Raw genomic sequence first — 24,528 nt, forward strand, 5'->3', positions numbered from 1 at the left:
TTTTTTTTTTTTTTGAAGAAAAACATACACGCAAATATTGACAATGTCTTTATTTTCTTTATATTATTATTATTATTATTATTATTATCTTTGTAATTTTTTTTATCCGACTCAATTACCAACTAATCCGAGCACCAATACCACTCAATATCCATTGACAAGGCTCATTTAAAGGCAAAGTTTTAGTTTTGGGGTAACAGGCATTTTGGTCTCTAAATTTGTAATGAGTAGTCACAATAGTCCTTTGATGAATCAAAATTTCAAAATAGTCGTGATTGTGCACTTCGTTAATCAAAATAGTCTATAGTATTCGTTAATACTGTCATATCAGTCCTTCAATATACCTATTTATTTTCATATCAGCCCTTCTAAGTACTTAATTATTGTAATTTCAGTCCATATATGAAAAAAGTTATTGTGAGTATTGAGATATTATTTTAACATCAAAGACTATTTTGACTAACAAAGTGCACAGTTAGGGACTATTTTGAAATTTTGATACATTGAGACTATTATGACTACTCATTACACATTCAGAGACCAAAGTGACTATTATTCCTTTTAGTTTTAGTGTTTGTTTGGCACAACGTTTGCAAAATAGAGTTTGATGAAAATCACAGCAAAAAACCACGTTAACGTAGAAGCTAGTATTTGGAGCTTTTAAAAATCACGGCAAAAACGCATCGAATAACATGCAAATGTGCTTTTGTATGTTGCAAACAGGAAACCAAACCCACACTTAAATAGATAGACTAATCCATAGAAAATAAAACATTCACTTCAAAACCATATTTATTCTTATTTCTCTATCAACCATTCGTCCTCTTTCGTCAAATTAATTTATTTTAATCTTTCTTTTTTTTGTCTAAAAAGACAAGTTAAAGTGCAAATGACATCAAAAATCAATAGCACCCGCTTATTTCCTAGTTTTTTTTTTTAGAGTAGTGATATATTGACAACCATTTGTGACAACTTTGTTGACAACTTTTATTTTCTCTCTTCTCATTGGTCCAAAACAATAGAGAGAGAAAAAGGAAGAGAGAAGAATAAAAATATAATGTGAGTATGAGAGAGAAAGTTGTCAAAAAGTTGTAATAAAATGGTTGTACAAATATATTTTTTTTTTTTTTTTTTAAGAATAAACCATGATAACATATATCATACTACAGTGAAGAATAGGCTATCTATCTTCATGGTCAGGATGAGGTGGTGCAGTGAGGCTATCTCATTATCATTATCAGGCACACACACTGCACTACTACTCACTCATGTATCTTCTTCATTCCTCAACAAAACTTCTGTGCTGTTTCAATTTCATAACCACAACCACAACCACAACCAACCTTTCTTCTTCAAATTCAAATTCAACAACTCTTTTTCTTCTTCTTCTTCTTCTATCTCTCTTACCCACCATCATCTCAAGCCATTAGCTGCTCGACGAATACAAAATTCAAGTTCAACGGAGGATGAGAACAATTTTCATGATTTTGTAGTTGTTAATTTTTATCATTTTGTCTTCATCAATGACCCACAACAACTAGTCGCCAAACACCTCTCTTTCGTGGAATCCGAGGTTTTTTATTTGAGCTTGAATTAATTTTAATTTTCCATTCAACAAATGCTTCTAATTTTATTGTATTTTTACATCATGTATAGCACTCATAGTTTTGATCGAAAATGTGTCTGGTGTCCGACACGAGAACATGTATGTGTCAGTGTCGTGTGTGTCTGTATTGTGTCTATGTCAATGCTACATAGTGTACAACACATATGGCTCTGCTTTTATATAGTATATTTCTTTATCTTAGATATTTGAATTCAGTTAGAGTCCGTTTGTTATAGATTAAAAATAAGTGATTTTGAAAGAAAAATAATTATGAAAAATAGTGGAAGTTGTTTCGAAAATTTTGATATTGAGTAATTTAATAAGTTAAAGACACATGACTTGTCATACCTTATTTATTGATGGCAACACATCATCATGTGTAAAACTGAATGTATATAAATTTTACTCATTTAGATATTCATTGTTTTTTTTATATTTTTTTTATGACTTTTAGATGATCATTGTTAAAGATTTAACATAATAAAAATCACGTATTTTCAAATATATATATATGTTGTCTGTGAAAATATATATTGTTAAGAGAATCACATGGTTGTGGATAAAACTTGGTTGTTATTGTAAAAAAATCTATAACAAACTCGTGCATGATTACATGAATTCTGGTATCATGAGCACAGTAGGAAGTATTGCTGGTGCTAAATTAGTTTCTTAATGAATGCTTTCACCAATGTGTGGAGGTTCCAACAATGGTTAAGTTTATGTTGTCAGTTGTCATGACAACAAAGAAGGAAAGTAGTGGTGGATGGATGCGGATTCCCTGCAGTTGGGGGAATTACACATTCAACTCAATTTTAGCCCTTAGATTCATTAAGCCATTAAGTGAATCTAAGGACTGAAATTGAGTTGAATGCGTGACTGTGGGGTTCCTCGACTGCAGGTAATCCGCATCCGTAGTGGATGAATTTTCAAAATTTTTTTTTTTTTTTGTTGTTGTCAAAGTTCATTGTAAATTCCGTCTCTCCCCATGTATAACTTTTAGTCTGTTGACAGGGTCTAGACATAAATGGAAGAATCTATTTGAATGAACAAGGGATTAATGCACAGGTTAGTTTACACGATCAAGCACTAGTGATCCGTTGTCTCACGAAAAAAAGCACTAGTTTTCTATGCAGTGTTTTGCAGTTCAAATATGTCCTTCTGATGTGATATATTACTACAGTATAGTGGGCCATCGAAAGATGCTATGGCGTATGTCAACTGGATAAAAGAGGATAGCAGGTTTTCTGATATCCTGATTCAGATATCTCCATCAGAAACTGGACATACCTTTCCAGTATTGAAGTTGCGGTATAAACCTTCATTAGTACAGGTAAGCCATATTTACGCCTCTTTTCTACAGATTTAAGCTTATCCGCATTGCCATGGCTGTCCACTTTTACTTTTTCCTTTATCTCAAGGTATGTTTGGATTGAGGGTTATGGAGGACTTGGGCTATATTTTGGTATATATTTGAGATTTCACGAAATTGATAGCCCTCCTCTCCCCGCCCCTCCAAAATCCTCCATCCAAACATGTTTGTGCCGTTACATTATATGATAAATAGCTGTGGCTTTACAACAACACTATTGACTTATGACTTTCATTTGTCTGCAGTTTGAAGGTGGCACATCGAATCTACCATTGCTCGATCCTTCAATGCGGGCATTACCTTTAGCTCCTTCAGAATGGAGAGAAAGATTAGAAGCCATCAATGATGCGCATTCAAAAGATTGTCCTAACAGAGATTACATTATATTGGATGTGAGAAATGGTAAACGTTCTACAGTTTCAAAATGAGTCTACCTTTATTTCCTTAATTTAATTTATCCCATTTTCCCCCTTTTCTGTTTCCTTGTAATATCCTGATCTGGGTTCAGAGACTCTAGCACTTGAATCAAATGCCTTATGTTAATTACATCTATCCTTAGAGAGGACTTTCCGAATGACATGTTCATAGAGTTATCATTACGAGATAGTTGCGCATCACAATATTTGAAAAAATTGTTGATTCACAATCCTTTCTGGGAGACTTTTCGAATAATTTAACGAGTGCACCCTTGATGGCTAGAGAGATCTCGTACATGTTGCGGAGGAACTTTGGCCGATAAAGGCTAGGGACTGAGTGGAATGGTGAGGTACCTGTTTGTGAAGAATTAGCCAAATAAAAGGTCTTACCCACCAGTCACCACAATGTGAAACTGCTCAAATTCCGATCGCCAGCAAAGGCAGAAAGAACTAAACATCCTTAATGGGTGCTGCAATTGGCCTAAAATGAGCTGAGTTGGCAAGAAAGGCATCTACAATATATTATGGATCCGCCCATGAGTATATTATAGTCTAACACTGTCTAATGAATGACTTCTTTTGGCAATGCATGATGGTCTCAAAAGGAGAGTTCGTTGCTCATTTTATTTGTGTACTATTTTAGAATATTCATCTCCGTCATAGTTATAACTTCTGATTCTGAAGATAGTATTGCTGCCGTTATTCAGGTTATGAGTGGGACATTGGACATTTTCGCGGGGCTAGACGACCTAATGTAGACTGCTTCAGGAGCACTTCATTTGGACTTTCTCAAGAAGAGGTTCAATCATATTATGATATCTCACCGATCACATGTGGGCTGATTTGGGATTTGATATGATCTCACGATAAGTTGAAACATGCCATCGATGTAGAATTTTTTTTAGTCAACATAATGCTATAAAATTTTGGTTTTTATGCAGTAAATATTAATACTGATATTCACCAAAAAAAAAAAATTTAATTTATTACATTTATTATAATAAGAATGCAGCATTCTAGGCTTCTAGCTGCCAATATGGGTTTCATTTAACTTAATTTTTTCATCTGGTTCAATGTTGTACTGGGCTTTTCGTGCATCTTAGGTTGGGATCCATGCATCATTGGTCACAATTTTTGAGGATTTCTGTTTCCTTAATGGTTGTTAATGTACTCCTCTTTAATATGCCCTTTTCAGATCACTGCTTCGGACCCTTTATCAAATGTAGATAAAGAAAATACAAACATATTGATGTATTGCACAGGAGGGATTCGCTGTGATGTGTATTCTACAATACTGAGGTAAATTATTACTTCATGATTTTTATTTTTCTCCCTTGCGTTAGTTTAGAAACAAAGAATCAAATTCATATCTTTATTATTAGGATTAGGATTATTGATTAAAATTTGAATTAGCAAATCATATCAGTTAGCATTTAGTGTATTTATTCTAACTGCTATTACAAATTACATGAATAATACTACAAACATGTATCTGATCATGTTTTGGACAAATTACATGAACAATACTAACATAATGTATTTTATTTAAAATTAAACAAATAACTAAAAACTCGTGAAATATTCATAATTAGCAATAAAAAGTCAAGTCTTAATCAAATCATACATTTAAATACCAACAAAAGTTAAGCAAATAAAGAAGCTTAAATCTCTAACACTTAAAGTAACCAAATATTAAAACTTATATGAATGTTCTACAATAGAAATCAAAGATCATCATCATCACGATTAAATTATTCATCTTTGTCACTTTTATCACTAGATTTGTAGATGTCTTCCTCCTCTTTAGCATCAAGAGTTTCGATTTCTTTAACATCTACCATCCTTCTTGTGCCATTGCACTAGATGCACTTGCAGCTGCCCTCTTCGCTGCTGTTTGCCTCCTATTGTAGATCACAGGCTTATTAGACCCACTTGCGTTAGTCCAAGTTAAAGTATCATCTTCATAGGAGATACATCAACTTTTCGCACTCAAGAGACAGATCATGAACAAAACATGTAGATTTTAGAATTTTGCTAATTTTGATATATTGCTCTGATGCCATGTGGCAGGCAGCATGGATTTCAGAATTTGTATACCCTGAAGGGAGGTGTTTCTAACTATATAAAGAATGAAGGTCCAGCGGAATGGATAGGAAATTTATTTGTATTTGATTCCCGATTGTCTCTCCCTCCTCCTGTTAACCACCCTCAGGCCATTACGGAAGGTGGGACGACGATTCCAGTTTCTAGAGATGATAAGTTTGCAAAATGCTACATATGTAATGCAGGAGTCAGTGAACTCAGACATCGGAATTGTGCAAATCTTGACTGTAATTTGCTTTTTCTGTAAGACTCCTTTTTCTTTTGCATCTGTCTTCTTTTTAAGCTTGAGAATTCAAAATTTGATTCATACAAGTCAAACATGTTAACCTTTGTCTTGCAGATGCTGCAGCGAATGTGTAAAGGATTTAAGAGGATGTTGTTGTTTGACTTGTACTAGTGCCCCTAGGCTTAGACCTGTTTTAAATGGAGAACGGAGATACAAGAAATGGCACGTCTATCGTGACATGGATTTACCAGGCAAGAATTTATACTTGATCTTCAAAAAACAGTGATGTTGAGGAATTACCTGCGCTGCTTTCTTGTCCCCTCTTTCTCTCTCTCTCTCTCTCTGTGTGTGTGTGTACAAATCCAAATGTGAGGAGGGATTGAGTTACTTCACGTGTAACTCTGAGCTGAGTTACATTTCTTAACAAATCATTATAAACATGAGTTTTCACCAATCCAAATGTCAAATCAAATATTCTTAATGAGTAGATCAATTATAATAATTCTCAAAATAAAAATTTAAACTGCTCAAAAAAGTGGGGACTAAAATCACACAAATGCGATACTTGAGAGTCAAAAGTGCAACTAAAGACACACACATTTACCTTTTATTCATGATGTGCATTTGGATCTGAAGGGAACTATACAACTATTGATAAATTTCCATTAATTTAGCCATTTACCATTTTTCAGGGGAATTGAAATGTTCTTGATTGAGTGGATGAAGTATCATCACCAGTAAGTTTGTGCTTGATCGGTCATATGCAAGGCAACTTTTAGGACAGATCCATGGGATTATGATCTATTTTAATCTGAACAAGAAAAATAATATTGAAATTTTATGAGTTCAGAAGAGTGGTTAGAATTTAACCTCGACAATGAAGGAGGTTGATATTGAAATCAAGGGCCAAGATTTGGAAGAGTTACTATTGAAGTTAATATATTTTGCTCTTAACATTGACTCACCAATGATCAATATTGATAGTAGAACCTCCATGTTACTATTTATTTGCACTTTGTAGTGATTTAAATGTTTATTATTGTTGAATAAAAGGTCTTTTCAACTGCAAAAGTGGTGCAGAAAGACAATACACTGTTAGTTGATACACATATTTAATTGATTGTATGTTTAGTTTTACTCGGACAAGAGTTGATGATCTCGAGTGAATTGATTATGCAGAGTTGATTAAGACTAAAATGATTTGTGTTTAAATAATGTAAAATTGATTTGAATTATAAATTTTTATATAAAAGTAATTATTGAATCGTTAGCTACAACTATAAATACTAGTTTCGAGTAGAATTAAATTTGGAGTTTTTTTTTGAAAGGTAGAATTAAATTTGGAGTTAAAATCAATTCAATTAATAAATTAATTAAATTTGATCCCATGAAAAAAAAATTAAACTTCACTTTAATGGAAACAATTTTTTTTTTTTTTTTGCATTAACCCTCCTATTCTCAGGGAAAAAGGGTTTTAGTAATCCGGAGTTCATCGTGAGGTAAAGATAGTCTGACACACATGAATCAAACTCGGGTTCTTCGAACACAATTCACTACAATGGAAAACAATGTTTTTTTTTTTTTTGACAAAAACAAAATGATATTCATTCATTCAAATTGATAGAATACATCAAAATCAAGATCGCTAAAAACGTAAAGGATGAATCTGCGAACAAACTCACAACACCCAAGTTAATAGTATACAACGGCAAAATGCCTACAAATAATATGATATAATCTAAATCACCAGAATACTCTTGCTTCTGGATCTACAACGTTGATGTCCAAATCATTGATTGAATCTGTGATTGACTGAAGCTGATCTTTCAATATGAACCAACGAACACCGCAACAAGATTCCAAATCAAACAACGATGAACAACACAAGGTCGCACTTAGACGACGAAATCACAAACAAAAAAACGCTTGATATTTGTGAAAATCACTTATTTAGATCGAAAGAAGGGGAAAAAAAAGATGCAGAAGGATGATTTTAGGTCAAAGAATGACCTAAAACCACCCCTCCTCGATGAGTGAAAGGGAAGGAAAACTTAGAGAGAAGTTAGAGTTTCTCTCACTAAAAAAAACTAGGGCCGACTTCTGTTCAATACAATGGAAACAATGTTGAATACTAATAAAAACTTTATTTTGATCTTATTTGTTAAAATTATTTTATAATGTATATGACAAAATTGATATCTTTTTTTATATACGATTAACAACAATTGAAAAGAGGATTAATATGTCCGTCTTTCTACTAGTTTTAATATAAATCACTTAAGGAGTGACCACACCAAGTCGACTTTTAGTTTGGTTACTATGCTGCAACCCTTACATTAAAAAAAAGAAAGAAAGAAGATGACTGCACTAAATTCACTTTTAGTTTGGTCATCCCCAAAATCCAAATAGAAACATTAGTATGATAACTTTGCAAATTTCATTGTTTAATAACTCAAAATGTTTTCGAAATTTGGATGTTCGAAAAAGGATGGATATTCTTAAAGAAATAAAGGAAAATAATTTGTGACATCAACCTCATGTTTTGAATCCTATCTAAGTTGAATTTAAGTTTTTTATTACTACATTCCGTGAAGGAATTTGCAAGGAATTAGTGAACATCATTCCATTTTTCTAGTTTTATACAATTGAGAGAATACAACTTTGAAATTGATTATTGATTATGATGCACAACAAGGTGTCTTTCCATTCGGTACATATAAATCATCCCATTGGCCATGATAGTAAAGATGAATTCTATAAAACGAAGAATCGAATAAATGTTCATATATTCCTTTCAAATTTCTTCAACAAAATTTAGCAAAAACCCATACCCAGTCTATATTGGATTCAAAACAAAGTGTTACGCCATGTGTCACAAAAAAAATCATTACAAAGTGACATGACTTAATATTTGAGGGTTGCTAAATTCTGTTTCTCCCTGCATGTCTTATGCTAGAAAAGACTTTTTATGGTGGTAATATATTTCATTTTAGCCTCTTAACAGCAAATGAAATTGTCACCAAAGGTTATTTAAATAGGGAAAACATTGAGATCAAGTTGTCATCTTATGTCCTAAAAACTCAAGAATTAAAAATATATCACATCAAATTAATCCCTTTTGAAATAATATTTTATAGATTAATTTGTTATAAAAATCAGTTTGTGAACTATCAAGATGTCTCAACATGTGTCTTAAAAACTCAAAGATTAAAAATGTGTCACATTCAGTTAACCTTTTTAACATTATATCTGATTTAGCTCTAACTTTATAAAATCAACACCAAATAGAAGCCGGAGAAACTACAAATATTCATTAGCGGCGGTGATGGGGGGGTTGCTCGCGGCAAGTATTGGACGAAGATGACGAGTTTTCCTTTTTTTCTCTACATTATGAGCTCTTTTCGAAGAAACTACAAATATTTGTTGGATGATTGAGTATTTTTATGCTTAAAGAAGAAAGATTGATTTTGATTTGGGTTATTGAGTTTACAAGAAAGAAGCTTGAGTTATGTGAAACCCGAGACACTCTTCCCATTTTTCATTTCATTTCTAATTGGACATAATATTATGTTAGACATATTTGATTTGAGATGATATGTGAGCAACTAACTATTCTTAACACGTCCAATAAAGTTTTAAATTTGGAATGTGTATGATTTTCTGATGATATAAAAGTAGTTGGTAGTATATATATTATTTCAATCATAAATCTTCATTCAACTTCTTCTCATGGAAGTTACACAACCAGTTAAGCACTAATTAAATTCTATATGGTCTAACTTGCATGATAGTTTGCTTACAAGTGCACTAAACCTTAAAACCTGAGTTCGTTAAAACCATTCATTTGTGTGCAATTCACACCTTTACTGTGATTGAACAAGAAAAGTTCTGTTGAAACACAATTTATCAATAACAGAAATGCATGACTACTGTGGACTATGTAAATCGAAATGCACAGCGAGAGAAAAAAACAACTCTAACTAACAAACAAACTAGTGCAAATAACATCAATTAACAATGATCCATGAAGTCACCAATAATAATCAAAACAAGCATAAATAAGATTCCACTCTATATTTTCATATTCTTTGCAAAGATGGAAAAGTAATCCCTCAACATATATATATATATATACGATTCCGCCCCCAAATCAAGAGAAACAACTACAAGCATCATGCTTCAGTGAAGTACATATTTCAATCAAAATATAAGGGAACCTGAGTTACGTTTTGTCCCCTTGGCAATAGAGGGTGGTTGAGAATATGCTTCTTGGCAAAATTGTGATTAGAGATGAGAGAGTTCCATGACTTGCATACGCGTTTAAGTCGAAAAAGTTGCTTCACAGGTAGTCTAAGCAGGATTTCTTCCACAAGTTTGAACGGAAGAGTTGGTATTGATGATTGTGATGTTAGGGTTTTGTTAATGCCTTCCTTTGTCGATGAAACAACAACAACGGATCCCTGGTCGCCCATGCTATCTCCTTCTCAATGTTTAGTTTTGAGTGAGAAGAGAAAAAAAAAAACATCAACTATGATTTTCCGTGTGTAGATGAATTGTGTGAGATCTCTATTTATAGAAAAAATTCACAACAAACTTTGTGAACAAGTGATTTACATATTAGCTCTTATACAAAAATATATTATATTATGTGCCAAAATATATTTCAGACCAATCACTAAAATATATTAGATTGCCTACCAAAATATTTCAGATTGTATTCCAAAATATTTTAGCAAAACTTGGGGACTAAGAAAACACTTTCTAATAATAATTAAATTAATTATTTAATTTATCATCTCCAAATAATAATAATAATATATATATTCTGGTGCTTGTTTCGTTCACTTAATTATACACCCCATAAATTAGAGGTACACCCCCACTATATAAACACTACTAATGTGAGGGATCCATCCGACGTGAAACTTCTACTTTTTTTAATTCACACTAAACTAGTTTTACCCATTGTGAAAATTTGTGTTTAGTCAATTACTCAATTTTCACATATGTTCCAACAAGCAATGTAAAGTAACTTTTTTTCCCTGGATTTTCTATAGGGTGAAATACTATTCTATCCTCTTCTAAGAACAAGTACCCTAAGTAGGAAGACCAGCTTCTTTAAATATGTCACTAAAGAAAGAAGTAGAAACAATCTTATAATTATTAATGAAATAATCACATTGATATGTAAGTAACATAGAACTCTTTTTCCTAGATTTTCCAAAGGATTAAATATACCTGATCTTCCAATGGAAGGGTTCCACCACAGAGCGAACCGTTTAAAACATAGGATGACATCGTAAGAGGAAACAATCATATTATAAGTGTGTACCTACGTTGCATGTTGCATAGGTATAGGTACGTCAAGTGAGAAAAATAAAAATATGAATTTTGTTGTATTATACAACATTAAAGAGCTAAATTCTTCGATTCATAATAAAAATATCACAATAAAAGTCAAAAACTATATTGTTACGTCAACAAAGAAACTCAAATATATAACTAATTAATGTGATATTTTTATACGAATGGAGTACCGACACTTCACTATTTTAGCGATTCGCGATTCCCATGCTTCAGTGATCAGTGTTGTTGACATGTGAATGTGCTTCTTGGCAAAATTGGGATTAGAGATGAGAGAGTTCCATGACTTGCATACGCGTCGAAGTTGAAAGAGTTGCTTCACGGGTAGTCTAAGAAAAAGAAGAAAAAAAGACAACCCTGTGGATAAATACTTTTTCGTTTTGGACGTTATGTAGAGAAATACTTTTTTTTAGAGGAATACTTGTTACAATTCTAAATAAAAATACTACACACAAATAAAAAATAAAATAAAAGAGAATATTTATGTTTTTAAAGTTGTGATTAAATATTTATGTTTTTAAATTTCTAGTCCCTCCAATCATTTTTAAGTGTCGTTTGGAATATTAGCATCAAATTAATAAAGTGTATTTTTCCACATTTTCTTTCAATTATACTCTCATTTTAATCCACCAATAAATTCTTACTTTTTTCACACACTTTTCTTTTCTAATAAATTTAATATGTTATCTTTCTCTCGTAATAAATAATTTTTAGTTACTAATTACTATCTCTTTCTTCAACAAGAAACAAACTTTGTTTCTTAAAAAAAAAAAAAACTTTGTTTGAAAAAATAAAATAAACTTTAGTTTTCCAAATATATAACATTAATTAGTTTTATTGAAAATGATAAGAGTAATTGACAAAGGATGTAATTGTCAAATCGTACATTTAAAACATCAAAACGACAGTTAAATATAAACGCTAAATCCGCATTTAAACGACACTTAATAAAGAACAGATGGAGTATCATTTTATGTAAATGTGTCTAAATATTTTTGATTTGATGTGATTAAATATAACACGTTTTTTTTAAAGAGTACAATCAATGATTGATAAAATGGGATCCACCAATAAATGATGAATCCAAGTAGTAAAGTATCCATAGACCTCTCAAACAAACGGTCATGAGTATGATTCTTAACTATTGTGTATGAAGAAGATTTTGGTTGCGTCGACGGTGAACATGGTAACAAAAAAAATGAAATGGGCTCCACCATACCATTTCAAATTAAAACAAAAGTTGGTATAATTTTTCTGCAACGAGCAGTGCTATTTAGAACGACTCAATAACCCCACGACAACACACGACTAAATAATAAGCCGATATCATACAATATACGGGGGAGAGAGAATAAAAAAAATCTTGTACATTATTCATCCAATGGGTTTAACTGGTGTCGTGCGTTTTCGTGCTTGATTGATGTCGTGCCAACAATGTGACAACCAAGTGAGTGGGAAGTTTTAGGGTTAAAGAAAGTGTATTTAATCTTAGTCACGATGTGATCACCATCACAAAGGCTTGATTGTGTCTTCAGACTTGCTTGAACGTGCCTCTATAGCATCTTCAGAGCATGGTGTGTAATGTCCCATTCTCCTTGTGAGACCCACTCACTATTCTAGTCCAGAACAATTTTATTTCAACTTAAAATTCAAGAAAAATATAAAAGTGAATTTAAGGTTTTATTATAACTAAAAAAAATTAACATGAAATACATTACAATATAACATTTAAGTGATAAAAATAAAAAACATTTTTTTAACAGATTATACATTTAATAAAGTTAAATTTTGTTAAGCTGAAGTCCAGTGCATACTGCATACTACACAATTGCTTGACCATATGAAGACGAGTCTCACTTGTCTCATATGTTTCTTTCATGATGACATGTCTTTTATTATGACTAGAATTGTCTTAAACATAACCTCTTCCTTCTTTAATATGTTTTCTTCCTCCTTAAGTTGTCCCAATTTTACCTAAGTTGTATTTTTTTTTTTTTTTTTTATCCATTGTATCATGCACGATCATAGAAGACGTTTCAAGTGCATTTTGCTTGCCCTTTTCTTTTTGCTGCCTTTTGTCCAATTGAATGCTCCATAATTGGATGACGTCTGTGGGTTAGGAAATGATGAGTATGCCCCTCTGGTCGAAGTCTTTGTTATTATTATTATTTAAGAACATTCATTCACTTAATTTTCGAAGGAATATTATATGGTATTTAGAGCATTGGGTTTGTTGACAGCTCTTCAATGGGTGCATGAGTTACAGTTAGGGTCTATAGAGTTCGAACTTGATTCCAAAAAAGTGGTTGATAGCTTTGGAGCTAATAGGCATGATTCGACGGAATTTGGAGCTATTATTAATGACTGTAAAACTTTGTTTAATCACTTTTATGAAAACTCGAGTGTAGAGTTTGTTCGGAGACAAGCAAATGAGGTTGCCCATGAATTAGCAAAGGCGGCCACGTTATACTCAAAAGAGTTTGTTATTTTTTTTTAGATAGACAAAATAATAATAATCATTAAAAACTCATAAACACAAGTATAAAAGTTGAGGTTCGAAGCTCGATCACGACATCCAACCAAGCAATTTTGGTTTTTTTTTTTTGTCAACTATGCTAAGACTTAACTACGAAAGAGTTTGAACTCAACCCAAAAGAGTTCACACTAGAATCTCCTCTCTATTGTATGTTTAATTATTATTATTATTTAGGTTTTTATGCATTACTTTCTGGTCATTATTATAAGCAAAATGTTAGTTTTAAGTACATTGAATAATTGATGTATCTGATGTATATCATATAATACATACATCAATTATTCAATGTATCTTAAAATTGACTTTTTAATTATCATGATATTAATTGTATAACTTACAATCCAACAATTAAATTTAAAAAATATATATCGAGTAAAATGATATTAACCATGTAATATTAGTGTAACATTATATTGGTGTAATTTGATCCCTCCTAATTAACGGTGTAATGGTATTATTAGGAAACGTGTGGATTTCCCCAAAGGATTAGATCAATGGTTTGGGTTGGGACAACGAAGAAGTATTGTGAAAGATTTCATGAATCGATCCTTGGCACCAACATTTCCCCGTCTCAAACAATTTAACTGCTAACATTTACCTAAAAAAAATGTGACAATATTCTTACAAGAATTTATAAAATAAGGGTCTTGCTAACCATTGCTCTCATGACAATGGTTAAGGAATCTACAAATAGAAATTTTGTCTTGAATAAATAAGATGTTACTTTTGATTAAATAATGATTACACAACTTTTCAATAAAAACTTATATGTTTTGGATGCTTAACCAATGCCCTTAAAATAATCGCATTGGTTAGCATTCTCCATAAAATAATCGCTAAAAAAAAATAGCATTTATAAAACATGTAAATTAGTATTTTGTGGAGACCTTTTTTTGTAAATAAATAAGTTTTAGAAAAAAAAAAAAAAAAAAAACTTGAGCTGCTTTAGAATGAATGTGAGTGTGTGTGAAATTACTTCCTTATTGAAAAATAATTGCTAAGGTTATAGTCTTTGAAATTGTCTATTGGATGGGTTTGACGCATTTAAGATTATATTTGCCGAACTACTATAGTTTTTACGAAATTTATTTTTCAAAATGTATATTAACAAGTTTTGGATAAACCAGAGCAACGTTCTGTGTTTTCTGAAATTTTAGGGGTTTCGGATTATATATTCTAAATGGGGTATTTTGGGAATTTTTAAGGGTGTGCGAGAAGTGAGAGGGTGGAAAAAGAAATAGTCTACCAATTATCATGTGTTAAATCCACAAGAAAGAGATAATGGAAAATATGTTGTATAAAGATTTCTTTTTAGGCCCCCTAAAATTATGAAATTGCCCTTAATAATATGTCTGATATATAGCAATCGGAGCATCACGTATTTAACTATCAAATGTTCATTTTAAAAAAAATCATTCTGTACCTCTAATAGAAAACTACCATATGTTTATTTTAAAAATTTACATTTTGTACACCTGATAGATAACTAAAAGATGTTCAAATTTGTTCAAAAAAAAAATCTCATTTTCTACCTTCAGTAGATAACGACCGGATGTTCATCTCGTAACTCAAACCAGTCGAACTACAATTGTCCACATAGGCGAAGGACCAAAATGAATGGTATTTTGGTAATCCAAAGGGCTTCTCAAATGTGGCAACCTATAATGAACTTATCTGAGAAGTCAACATATTTTATCCACGATGACCTTAGTTCTGGAAAAGTTATGTTTAGTCATGGTTGATTATATGATAAGATTATAAATATCTATTACATATTGATATTGATGTGTAATGACCAAAGATGTTGAATGTACTACCTGCAAGGTAGTAAGATTCTCAACTTATACCCGTCCATTTGTAACCATAAATGATAATATTATAAATATCTAATACATATTGCTAGAGATGCTAGAATTTTTATAATGAACATCCGGTAGTTATCTATCGGATTTTTCTTTTTTATAAGTCAAGAGCAAAATGACATAGAAAAGAATAGTGTCCAACTTAGTTGGTACCCTACTCTAATCTATAGTCAATTACTCATATATATTATTAAAAAATAAAAAGGAACAATTGCAAAATAAAACTGGGGGGACATAAGACCTGACCCAGTCGACAACCCTAACGGGAAAAATAAAACAAAAAAAATAAATAAATAAATATCCACAAAGTAGATTCAACCCTAAACAGTTATAACAATTAAGCACGGGTCTAAAGTTTGACGAGTGAATCGATCGTCAACACGAAATCGAATCACTTGCCATCAACTCCCTGCAACAACTACAGCAAGCATTGACGACTATTTCGAGTATTAACCCACATTTTTTTTGGTTACATATAATGTGAATTTGAAGAATACGGCTATTTACACCCCCAACATAGATACTCAGTAAAAAAAAATATCATTATATTTTTGTTTATATTTTGGATGGGAAAAAATAATAAGTAGTTAGAGACAATTTCTCCAAAAATAACACTAACTGAACCTTTAAAAAAGCATTGAGATCTGTATAAAATGTAACCAACACAATTACCCCTGAAGATAATAACATCTTCACTTAAATTAAAAAGTGAATTATTATGTAGTTAATATAAAAATAATAATGTTACAACTCAATAATAAGATAAACCAGGAAGAACTACCTTGGCAAAATTTCCTAGATTTAATTGCTTTATTAGAACTTAATACTCCATATATGCTCATAATCATATTCAGAGATAGCTTTAATATAGCAAATAATGAAAAAATAACACATACGCAAAACACTAATACACCCTTGGTTTCCAATGATACTTGGTTTTCCAGTACCTTCTCAACCTCATACCTGCATTATTTAAAAACAAAAAATAAAAAAGTTAGTTTATTAAATCAATAACAATCATCCTGATCCAACTATCTCAAAAACTATCCTTATTTATTTTAAGATACATAAATGGTTTTAAATTAATTATATCTTTAACACAGTTTGGTATAAGAGCACTTTGAGCTTCAAGTGTAGATGAAAATGTAGGTGGCAAAAATAAGACTCTATACTACTTGGTCATAGAGATTTTGCTTTGGTATCATATTATAAATTAACTATTTCAAAAATTGTCCCGGAAGGTGTCGGCTAGTGGTATATGTTGTGACGCTGAAGAAAGTCTAGAGTTCGATTCCTGCTAGTGTTACTAACGAATCATCCCTTACCTATAAAATAAAACTATTTACTCCGTGATTTTTAAATTATATATCTCTAACAGATACATTAATTGTTTCAATGACTTGTGAACAGCTTGGTCTAGTTAGATCACTAACTTCATTTGTTTTGATGTCATTTTTCTGTTATTGAAGTGTGGGTGAGACTTCCTGTATGGTAAGGTTGTTGCCTTGGAAACAACCTATCCACTTGTGTGAGACTGCTTACATCATGCAATTGCCTGCTGCCCTTTTTTCCTATAATTGAACTACTGATGTCGAATTCTCTAGAGGATCAAATCGATGTTACTTATCTTATAAGGATTCAATTGATGTCAACCCAATCATTCCAAGACAAAATAGCAGTGTTGTCTTATAACATGTCAGTTATCATCGATGTTATCCGAACTGGATTGGAGATCACACCAACAAGACGTTTTGGTCATAGTTCAATTGGTTTAATCATGTTTGAATTGGATATCTAGTAAATTAATGATTAAAAAGTAGTAAAAAAGTTTTTATTATAACAAACCAGTTCAATCAACTGCGATTGAACCGCGGTTGAATCCAATAATTCGGTCTGGTTGGTTCTGACAACAATTGTTATTATTGAAAACCATGTCTAATGATTAAAAAAAGATCAAGAATGGATATTGCGCTAATATTGTTTACGCGATAAAGGCCTTACAGTCAGGAAGAATTGGAAAAGGTTGTAAACTCTCACCTCAGAACAGCGTTGTCCCTAAGTATATGATCCAATTGCATAGAAAAATGAGACTTCCAAGAATCAAGATCGCTAACATCTTTCATCTGCAATGCAAAAAAGTTTGTTTCTAAAGTTATTATACAAATTAAAATAATAATGATCTTTAGTACTTTATACACAAATATTACCAAAATAATGATCAAGGAAGAAATTTAACATACCATATTATTTTGTCTGTCAATGAAGCTTCTAATGTCTTCTTTGATCATCTGTAGAACTATATCTTTGTCTCCTATATCTTTGCTATACTCTTTGAAAATGTTAACATATCTAGAATTTAAATCCTCCAAATACTGCTCCAAAACCGATAAATTCAAGTCAAGATAACGAACTTTCTGCATCAAAATCTTGAGGACAGTATCCCCCGGCATCCTGCCAACTTGTTGCCGTGTTTCTTCGATCGGTTCAGGGACATTTCTATTTACAGTTTCATCTTTAGAAGAAGAAATTTCTGTAGTGTAAGAATTGATTTTCCAAACATCGTCGTCATTGTCCTCAAACGACTTACGATCAGACGTTGCTATTTCTACCTTCTTTTCACCATTTTCTTGAGCATGAATCAAATCCTCAAGCATTTTCTCAACAGCATCAACGCCATAAACTTCAACCATGCTCAATGTGCAGTAAAATTCTGATCCATGGTGACTTTGAAGATTCAGTTTTAGATATCGAACCCATTTCGGTTCCTGAAGAACAAATCTTTGAGCCTGCTTCACATTTGAGGCAGTAAAATTTCCAAGAAAGATCCAATTATCGGTCGGATAAACCAAACTACCATGCAAATCAAAATCTTTTAAATTAGAAGAATAATGCTCAAAGTTAGCTATTTCTATTGTATCTACTAAAGTTTCTTCTGAAAGTTCTATAACGACGAATTTCTCTTCCGAAGAACACGGATTCCGAAGATATTTGTCTTTGTTTCTGGTTAAGATATTAGAAGCTCCTTTAGCTTCTTTGTTAGAAGCTAACACTTTTGCACCTTTTGATGATGAAGCGTAATTGTATTCATCACCACCTGGCTCTACTCTATGTATTACACTTCCGGATGGACTAGTACTCCAACTAATTTTGGAACTAACTGCCCTGCTCTTGAACTCGTCGAGACCGAGCGGCACGGCTGCAGACAAGCGATCAAATTTTTGCACATCATTTTCACTTTTCGCAGAAGATTCAAATCTTTCAACAACTTCATGTTCCTTTCTATTGTGTGGAATGTACTTTTCTCTATCACTGTGTTCAAAACCGTCTATATTTTCTTCACCGAAAAGCGAGTTGCCAATAAGATCATCGGTTTTGGAACCATCAGAGTAGAAAGTCTCGGAAGGAATGCAGGCTTCAAGCTCTTTAGTCAAATATTCCTCATCAGATTTGGCGTTTTTACACTTCCTTTGCTCATCTTTGTTCCAGTTTGATACCGCAACCGGAAATTCTCCAGAAACATCTACACATAAATAATATGCGAACTAAATAAGCATGAATTTAATTTGTGGTAAAAACATGCGACGAGGAATAGATATGGTAGATACACAAGCATGAAAAGCAAACAAGAACGTGTTTTTCTTTTTGTCACAACTCATAGCATGCACTTAAACTAAAAATTAATTAACCAAAAACAATAATCTTTCATCACCAACTGCAATGTACCTTTCACTATGTGTGTGTTTATTCTCGCAGTGGCACCGTGCGATGAGGCTAAAGCTTGAATTTCTAGCTTCGTGAAATCACGGTGAAAACAACATTAAGACGTGAGAATCACAAACTGGACGCAGAACCAAACAAGTGCTACATAATTGGAGTGTAATGTGCTAATCAGCCAAGAATTTAGATAAGTTGAAATTCTAGTTTTAATTTTTTCCTTAAGGTTAAAATCTTCAACTTCATTTAAATTATTTGTCAGTTGTGATCATTATTTTCGTAACATTATTTAAAAAAAAACTTCTGCAGTAACACTAACACACAAAATGAACCTCTGCTAGTTTATGCTGTTAAGCAAGGATGGTACATACAAATCTAGAAATAAATTGTCAGATTTGATTCAACTACTAGCATATCAATTGAATGTAGAAAATCTTGAATTTTTCATTTTTTAGCTTAATGTAATCACTTGTGAAAACACAGTTTTGTGTATTTTCTCTGTTCCTTTTGGTTCTGCCTTGTTTTCTAACAATTTTAGCCCCCCCAAAAAAAAAACAGTAATCAATTTGACCAAACTCATTCAATCTACAAGTTATTATTAGAATCATAAAGCTTCAAATGCAATGGTATTAATATGAAACACATGGATGGCCTGTCCCCGTCTCTAACAAATTAACTACTTACTTTTTTACCTATAACAAAACATGTACGAACAAGGAGGTTCGGGTTCGATCCCTGGACTAACATTTTTCCCTCCTCTAACAAATTAACTACTAACATTTGTTTATAAAATAAAACAAGCATGGATAACCGAGACCCGACAACAAATCAATTTTCAAGATATATTCCAGAAAAATATCACATAAGCCAACTAAGCAAAAACTTGCAACACAATCACAAAATCAAGTCCATGTAGTCAACTACCAAAACAAAACCATACTTAAACACCTTTAATAAAAAAAAAAAAGGTCATCGGAAAGAAAAAGATACCTCCATATCCGTTGCCACAACTTATCCATAAGCTGAAGAGGAAAACCAATCCCCACAAAATAAAAACCAAAGACAGAGAAACTTTATAAAGACAATTTCTCCCACTTGCAGCCTTCTCTAAAGATCTTCTTTGTTGAAGAGCTTTACGCGATCTCTGCATTTTACATCAATCCAATTCACTTCAACTTTCCTACAAAAAAAAAAAGTCACACATCTTTTTCCATCAGTGAAAAGCTCCATCAAATATAAAAAAAGTGTTTCAAATTTTCATATGACTTTTGACTTGATCAAAGTGTCACAGATATAACAAAGGCTCAAAAATCCATGTAAGATCACAAATACAAATATAAAAACCATTTGAGGGGAGAGGTCAACCCGTTAAATGAATCTCAAACACCTCGAAGGATTAGTCACTCCAGTTATGCGCTGAGGACACCTTAGTTTATTGAATGAAGTTGCTTATGAATCTAAAGAGGCAATATAGCAAAAATACTTATATTTCATTTCCACCAATGAAAGAGAAAATCAATTGTAAGCAAATCTTCAAAGGACACAAATATCACAAAACGTAATAGTAAAGTAAAAGAATAACCTTTATAGGAAATGGAGCAAAGTGTCACCAAGAAAGATAATGACAAAACTTCAACAACCCAATTTTCCAATAAACAAACTCAATCCAATCTCATCAACAAAAATAAGATCCAAAAAAACTAAAATTGACACAAATTCAATTCAAGCAAAACAACATGCAAAATTTGAACTTTACCAGAAAAAACAATAACCATGCAATACAATGCTGAAAAGGGTGATGAAAAAGAGACATATAAAGAACAGAAAAAGTCTTAAAATCTCAAAGGGTATTCAAAAAAAGGTGAAACATAAGAAATTCATGAAGTTGGATCTAGATCATATAAATAGTACTATAAGAGTTCAAAAGAAACATTGAATTTCTAACCTTTTGAGATTGATGATGATGATGATGATGATGATGATCTTCAATTGAGAATCATTGAGATGAGCGAAACATGCAAAGAGAAAACAACAACGCGTGGAAACAGCAATCCAGGTTGTCTTGTCCACTGTCTCTACTTGTTCTTCTTCAAAATTCAAAAAATGAGTCTTTTTTTTTGCTTCTTGTTTATGTTTTTTAATAGAGCAACATAAAACGTTACTGTTGCTGAAACTAAAGTATATTTAATGGTAAATAAATTATTTTTTTGAGTTAGGTAAATAAATATTTATTCTTTTTTCTTTGACTAAAAATATTTTTATTTAATTAATTAGCTAATACTGAGATTTCTTTAAAAAGTATAAGTTAGACTTTTCTATTTCTATTGATAATTTATATTATTTGATATAGACCAATATTAAATTAGTTTAAATGAATTTGGACTCGATATCCACCGATGAATATTAGTCATATGCAAAAATAGTGGATACTTTGCATCGATAACATTGTTTCAAAGAAAAAAATATTTGATAAATTATAAAATGATTTTGAAATTTTATGACTAAATTATATAATTTATCTATATTTATAATTTGATGACTAAATTGATTGAATCAAATTTTTTTTTTTTTTGTGGTGGTCGGGGTTTGAACCTCAACCTTGCATATATTATCCATTGTTCTCCATAACAACTAAGCTAAGCTCACGAGGACAATTGAATCAAATGTGTATTATTAAGTAGAGTGCCTAGTTTGTTTAAAAAAAATAGAGTAACAATTTAGAGTAAGATGGTAATTAGACTCTATTCATTTAGATATTTGGATAAGATAATAAAATATGATTAGGTGTGTAAGACTTAATTGTTGTCAAATATAGTCAATGTATTTGGATTTTATAATCTAATTTTTATTAGTGGGTTTCTTCTATTAGTGGGTTTCATTTTAAGGATAGGAGAATACTTTTAGATTTATTTGGAAAATATATTATTTTCAAATATATTTATGCCTTTTTTTTTAATAAATCAAAATGAGATATCAATAAAACCACAGTGGTTCAACCTGCACACCTTGTGCAAAAGGAGAACCACCGAAATTTACAGAGTCAAAGTGTCACTAAAGAAACAGCGGCAAAAAAAACAGAAAATAAATTACACCTGAACACCCATACACATAGTCGGATGTGTCCACCAATCAGTAAAACTATAACAAAAGGATGCTTGCTTGGATTTCAACCATAAGAACGTATTTAGCTTCACTTTTTCAATACGAGCAACGGAAGTAGAGGTCGTATTTTGGAATATACGGTGATTCCTTTCCTTCCATAGAACCCAAACTGTAGCAAACCAAATTGTCGTAAAGAATAAATGAGTAGATCTTGGCCATCCCGCCATTTTAGTAAATTGCATAAAGTGATGTCGCAACTGAAAAGGCATTACCAAAAAAATTCCTAGCCAGTTAAGAACATTATACCAAAGCTCTCTAGATGTGTCACATTGAAGAAATAAATGGTGAGCCGATTCCGTAGTAGCACACCCAGCTGTCGCGCACAAAATATCGTCGGAATTAAGAATACTCCTCCTCGCCAAATTGTCTTTCATCGGAAGTCTGTTGTGTAAGAGACGCCAAGCCATCAGAGACGCTTTTAATGGAATTTGTTTATGCCAGACATCGTCAACGAGAGACCTATCAACATTGTCGCTTGAGTGAGTAATAAATCTATAGGATTCCCGCACGGAGTAGCCATGAACAGGATCCAACAGCCATCTCCAAGTGTCATTAATAGTTTCCTACAAAACAACATTAGATAATAACATAGAACACTCCCAAACACTTTCATCCTCCCAAGCTAACAGTCGGCGTCTCCACACCCACGCCCTTCCTCCTTCCATCCACCCAACCTCTACATCTCCTCCACCGAACACTCCTTATTGACCGCCAAATCAAAAAGGCCGGGAAATTTAAATCTCAAAGGCATTTTCCCCACCCAACAGTCATACCAAAACAATGTATTGTGACCGTTACTAACTACCCTACAGAGATTGTCGTCGAACCAACTCCCTACACCCTCACCCACCCCATCACGGATACGACAAACCATCCTCCACCAATGAGACCCACGCCTATCCCCTTCATTTATTCGCCCTCCCAACTCCCCATAACGGGCTTTCAACACGCTATACCACAGCCCCTCCCTCTCATTCACCAACCTCCAACACCATTTCCCCAAGAAAGATAAGTTAAAAGCTCCCACCTTTCTAACCCCCAATCCCCCTTCCTCCTTTGGTAAACAAATCAAATCCCATTATATGCAAGAGATTTTCCTACAAACCTCAAGCCCCTTAAAGAAAATTAAAAATAGATTCGATAGAAGAAATGACACCTGCAGGGGCTCTGAAAAAGGAAAGAAAGTAAACCAGAAGCGAGGACAGGACAACCTTCAGCAATTCCAAACGACCACCAAATGACAAAAATTTGTTACTCCAAGATGTCAAATGCGGTACTATACGATCAAGAACAGGTTTCCAGAAAACTCATCTTCCTCGAATCCCCACAAATGGGCAGGCCCAAATAAACAAATGGAATAACCCCCTTTCGACAATTCATCACCAAGGCGGCCTCAGACAACCAGGATTCATAAACATTTACACTTGTCAACATACTTTTTTGAAAATTGACTTTCAAACCCGACACCTCCTCAAACAAAAGCAAAACCGACCGCATAGAACAGACATTCAACTAAGATTTTTCGCCTATAATTAGAGTATCATCCGCAAACTGAAGGTGAGTTACCCGGACATCATTTGCGGCACCCACACCATAACCAGTAAATAATTGTGTCCCCGCCACAGCTTGCATCAACACGTTAAACCCTTCAACAACCAACAAAAATAAGAAAAGTGACAAGAGATCCCCTTGACGAAAACCCCTCTCGATAACGAACTCTTCCGCAGGACATGCATTAACTACTTTACCTTATCCAATAACTATTTTTAAATTTCATTTCCAACATTTATTTTCAAAAGATTATACCTTACCGTAAAACCACAACCTCATGTTGACCAAAACAAATGCTTTTATATAGAAGAAAAAAAAGGCAATGAGAAATTAGTGACAGCAAAAAATTATTTTTATATAGAAAAAAAGTTATGTTAGTTGGGCTCCCGAAATTCATCAATAGTGTGTTTATTCTAATAGTATGTTTGGATGAGGTAATTGGAAAATTTTAAAGAATTTAGAATTCCAAGTAATTCAAATGATTCGATTAAATTATTTTCATTTCTCAATACTTTTGTTTGTATGGAGTAATAAAAAAACTAATTGTCATATTTTTGGACAACTTTTGTAAATTTTAATTATTTTGGGCCAATAACATTTTTTTATGACGTGACAAAAA

The 24,528-nt window shown here is 32.4% G+C and overlaps 2 protein-coding genes across 5 annotated transcripts; one reads left to right on the plus strand and one right to left on the minus strand.

Annotated features, from left to right (window-relative positions):
- The first annotated feature begins 1,129 nt into the window (after positions 1 to 1,129).
- On the plus strand, positions 1,130 to 6,894 carry LOC25488455 (rhodanese-like domain-containing protein 8, chloroplastic). The gene is made up of 9 exons (XM_013603310.3): positions 1,130 to 1,573; positions 2,618 to 2,671; positions 2,787 to 2,936; positions 3,221 to 3,377; positions 4,099 to 4,190; positions 4,587 to 4,690; positions 5,462 to 5,737; positions 5,835 to 5,971; positions 6,413 to 6,894. The coding sequence occupies exons 1-9, from the start codon at positions 1,193 to 1,195 to the stop codon at positions 6,430 to 6,432; spliced, it is 1,371 nt and encodes a 456-aa protein (XP_013458764.2). The 5' UTR covers positions 1,130 to 1,192; the 3' UTR covers positions 6,433 to 6,894.
- Positions 6,895 to 16,183: 9,289 nt separating this feature from the next.
- On the minus strand, positions 16,184 to 21,321 carry LOC25488457 (SUN domain-containing protein 4). 4 transcript variants are annotated; one of them, XM_024778211.2, is made up of 6 exons: positions 21,142 to 21,321; positions 20,187 to 20,376; positions 19,206 to 19,268; positions 17,723 to 19,002; positions 17,520 to 17,605; positions 16,184 to 16,445 (listed from the first exon to the last, which is right to left on the minus strand). In XM_024778211.2, the coding sequence occupies exons 2-6, from the start codon at positions 20,344 to 20,346 to the stop codon at positions 16,199 to 16,201; spliced, it is 1,836 nt and encodes a 611-aa protein (XP_024633979.1). In that variant the 5' UTR covers positions 20,347 to 20,376; positions 21,142 to 21,321; the 3' UTR covers positions 16,184 to 16,198. The 4 variants fall into 4 exon arrangements, with proteins under 4 accessions (XP_024633979.1, XP_039687122.1, XP_024633981.1 ...); XM_039831188.1 differs by lacking the exon at positions 21,142 to 21,321 and adding an exon at positions 20,562 to 20,679; XM_024778213.2 differs by lacking the exon at positions 19,206 to 19,268 and having other exon boundaries at positions 21,142 to 21,319.
- Positions 21,322 to 24,528: the final 3,207 nt, after the last annotated feature.

The sequence above is a fragment of the Medicago truncatula genome, chromosome 3 (genome assembly GCF_003473485.1).
Source record: "Medicago truncatula cultivar Jemalong A17 chromosome 3, MtrunA17r5.0-ANR, whole genome shotgun sequence".
Classification (NCBI taxonomy): Eukaryota; Viridiplantae; Streptophyta; class Magnoliopsida; order Fabales; family Fabaceae; genus Medicago; species Medicago truncatula.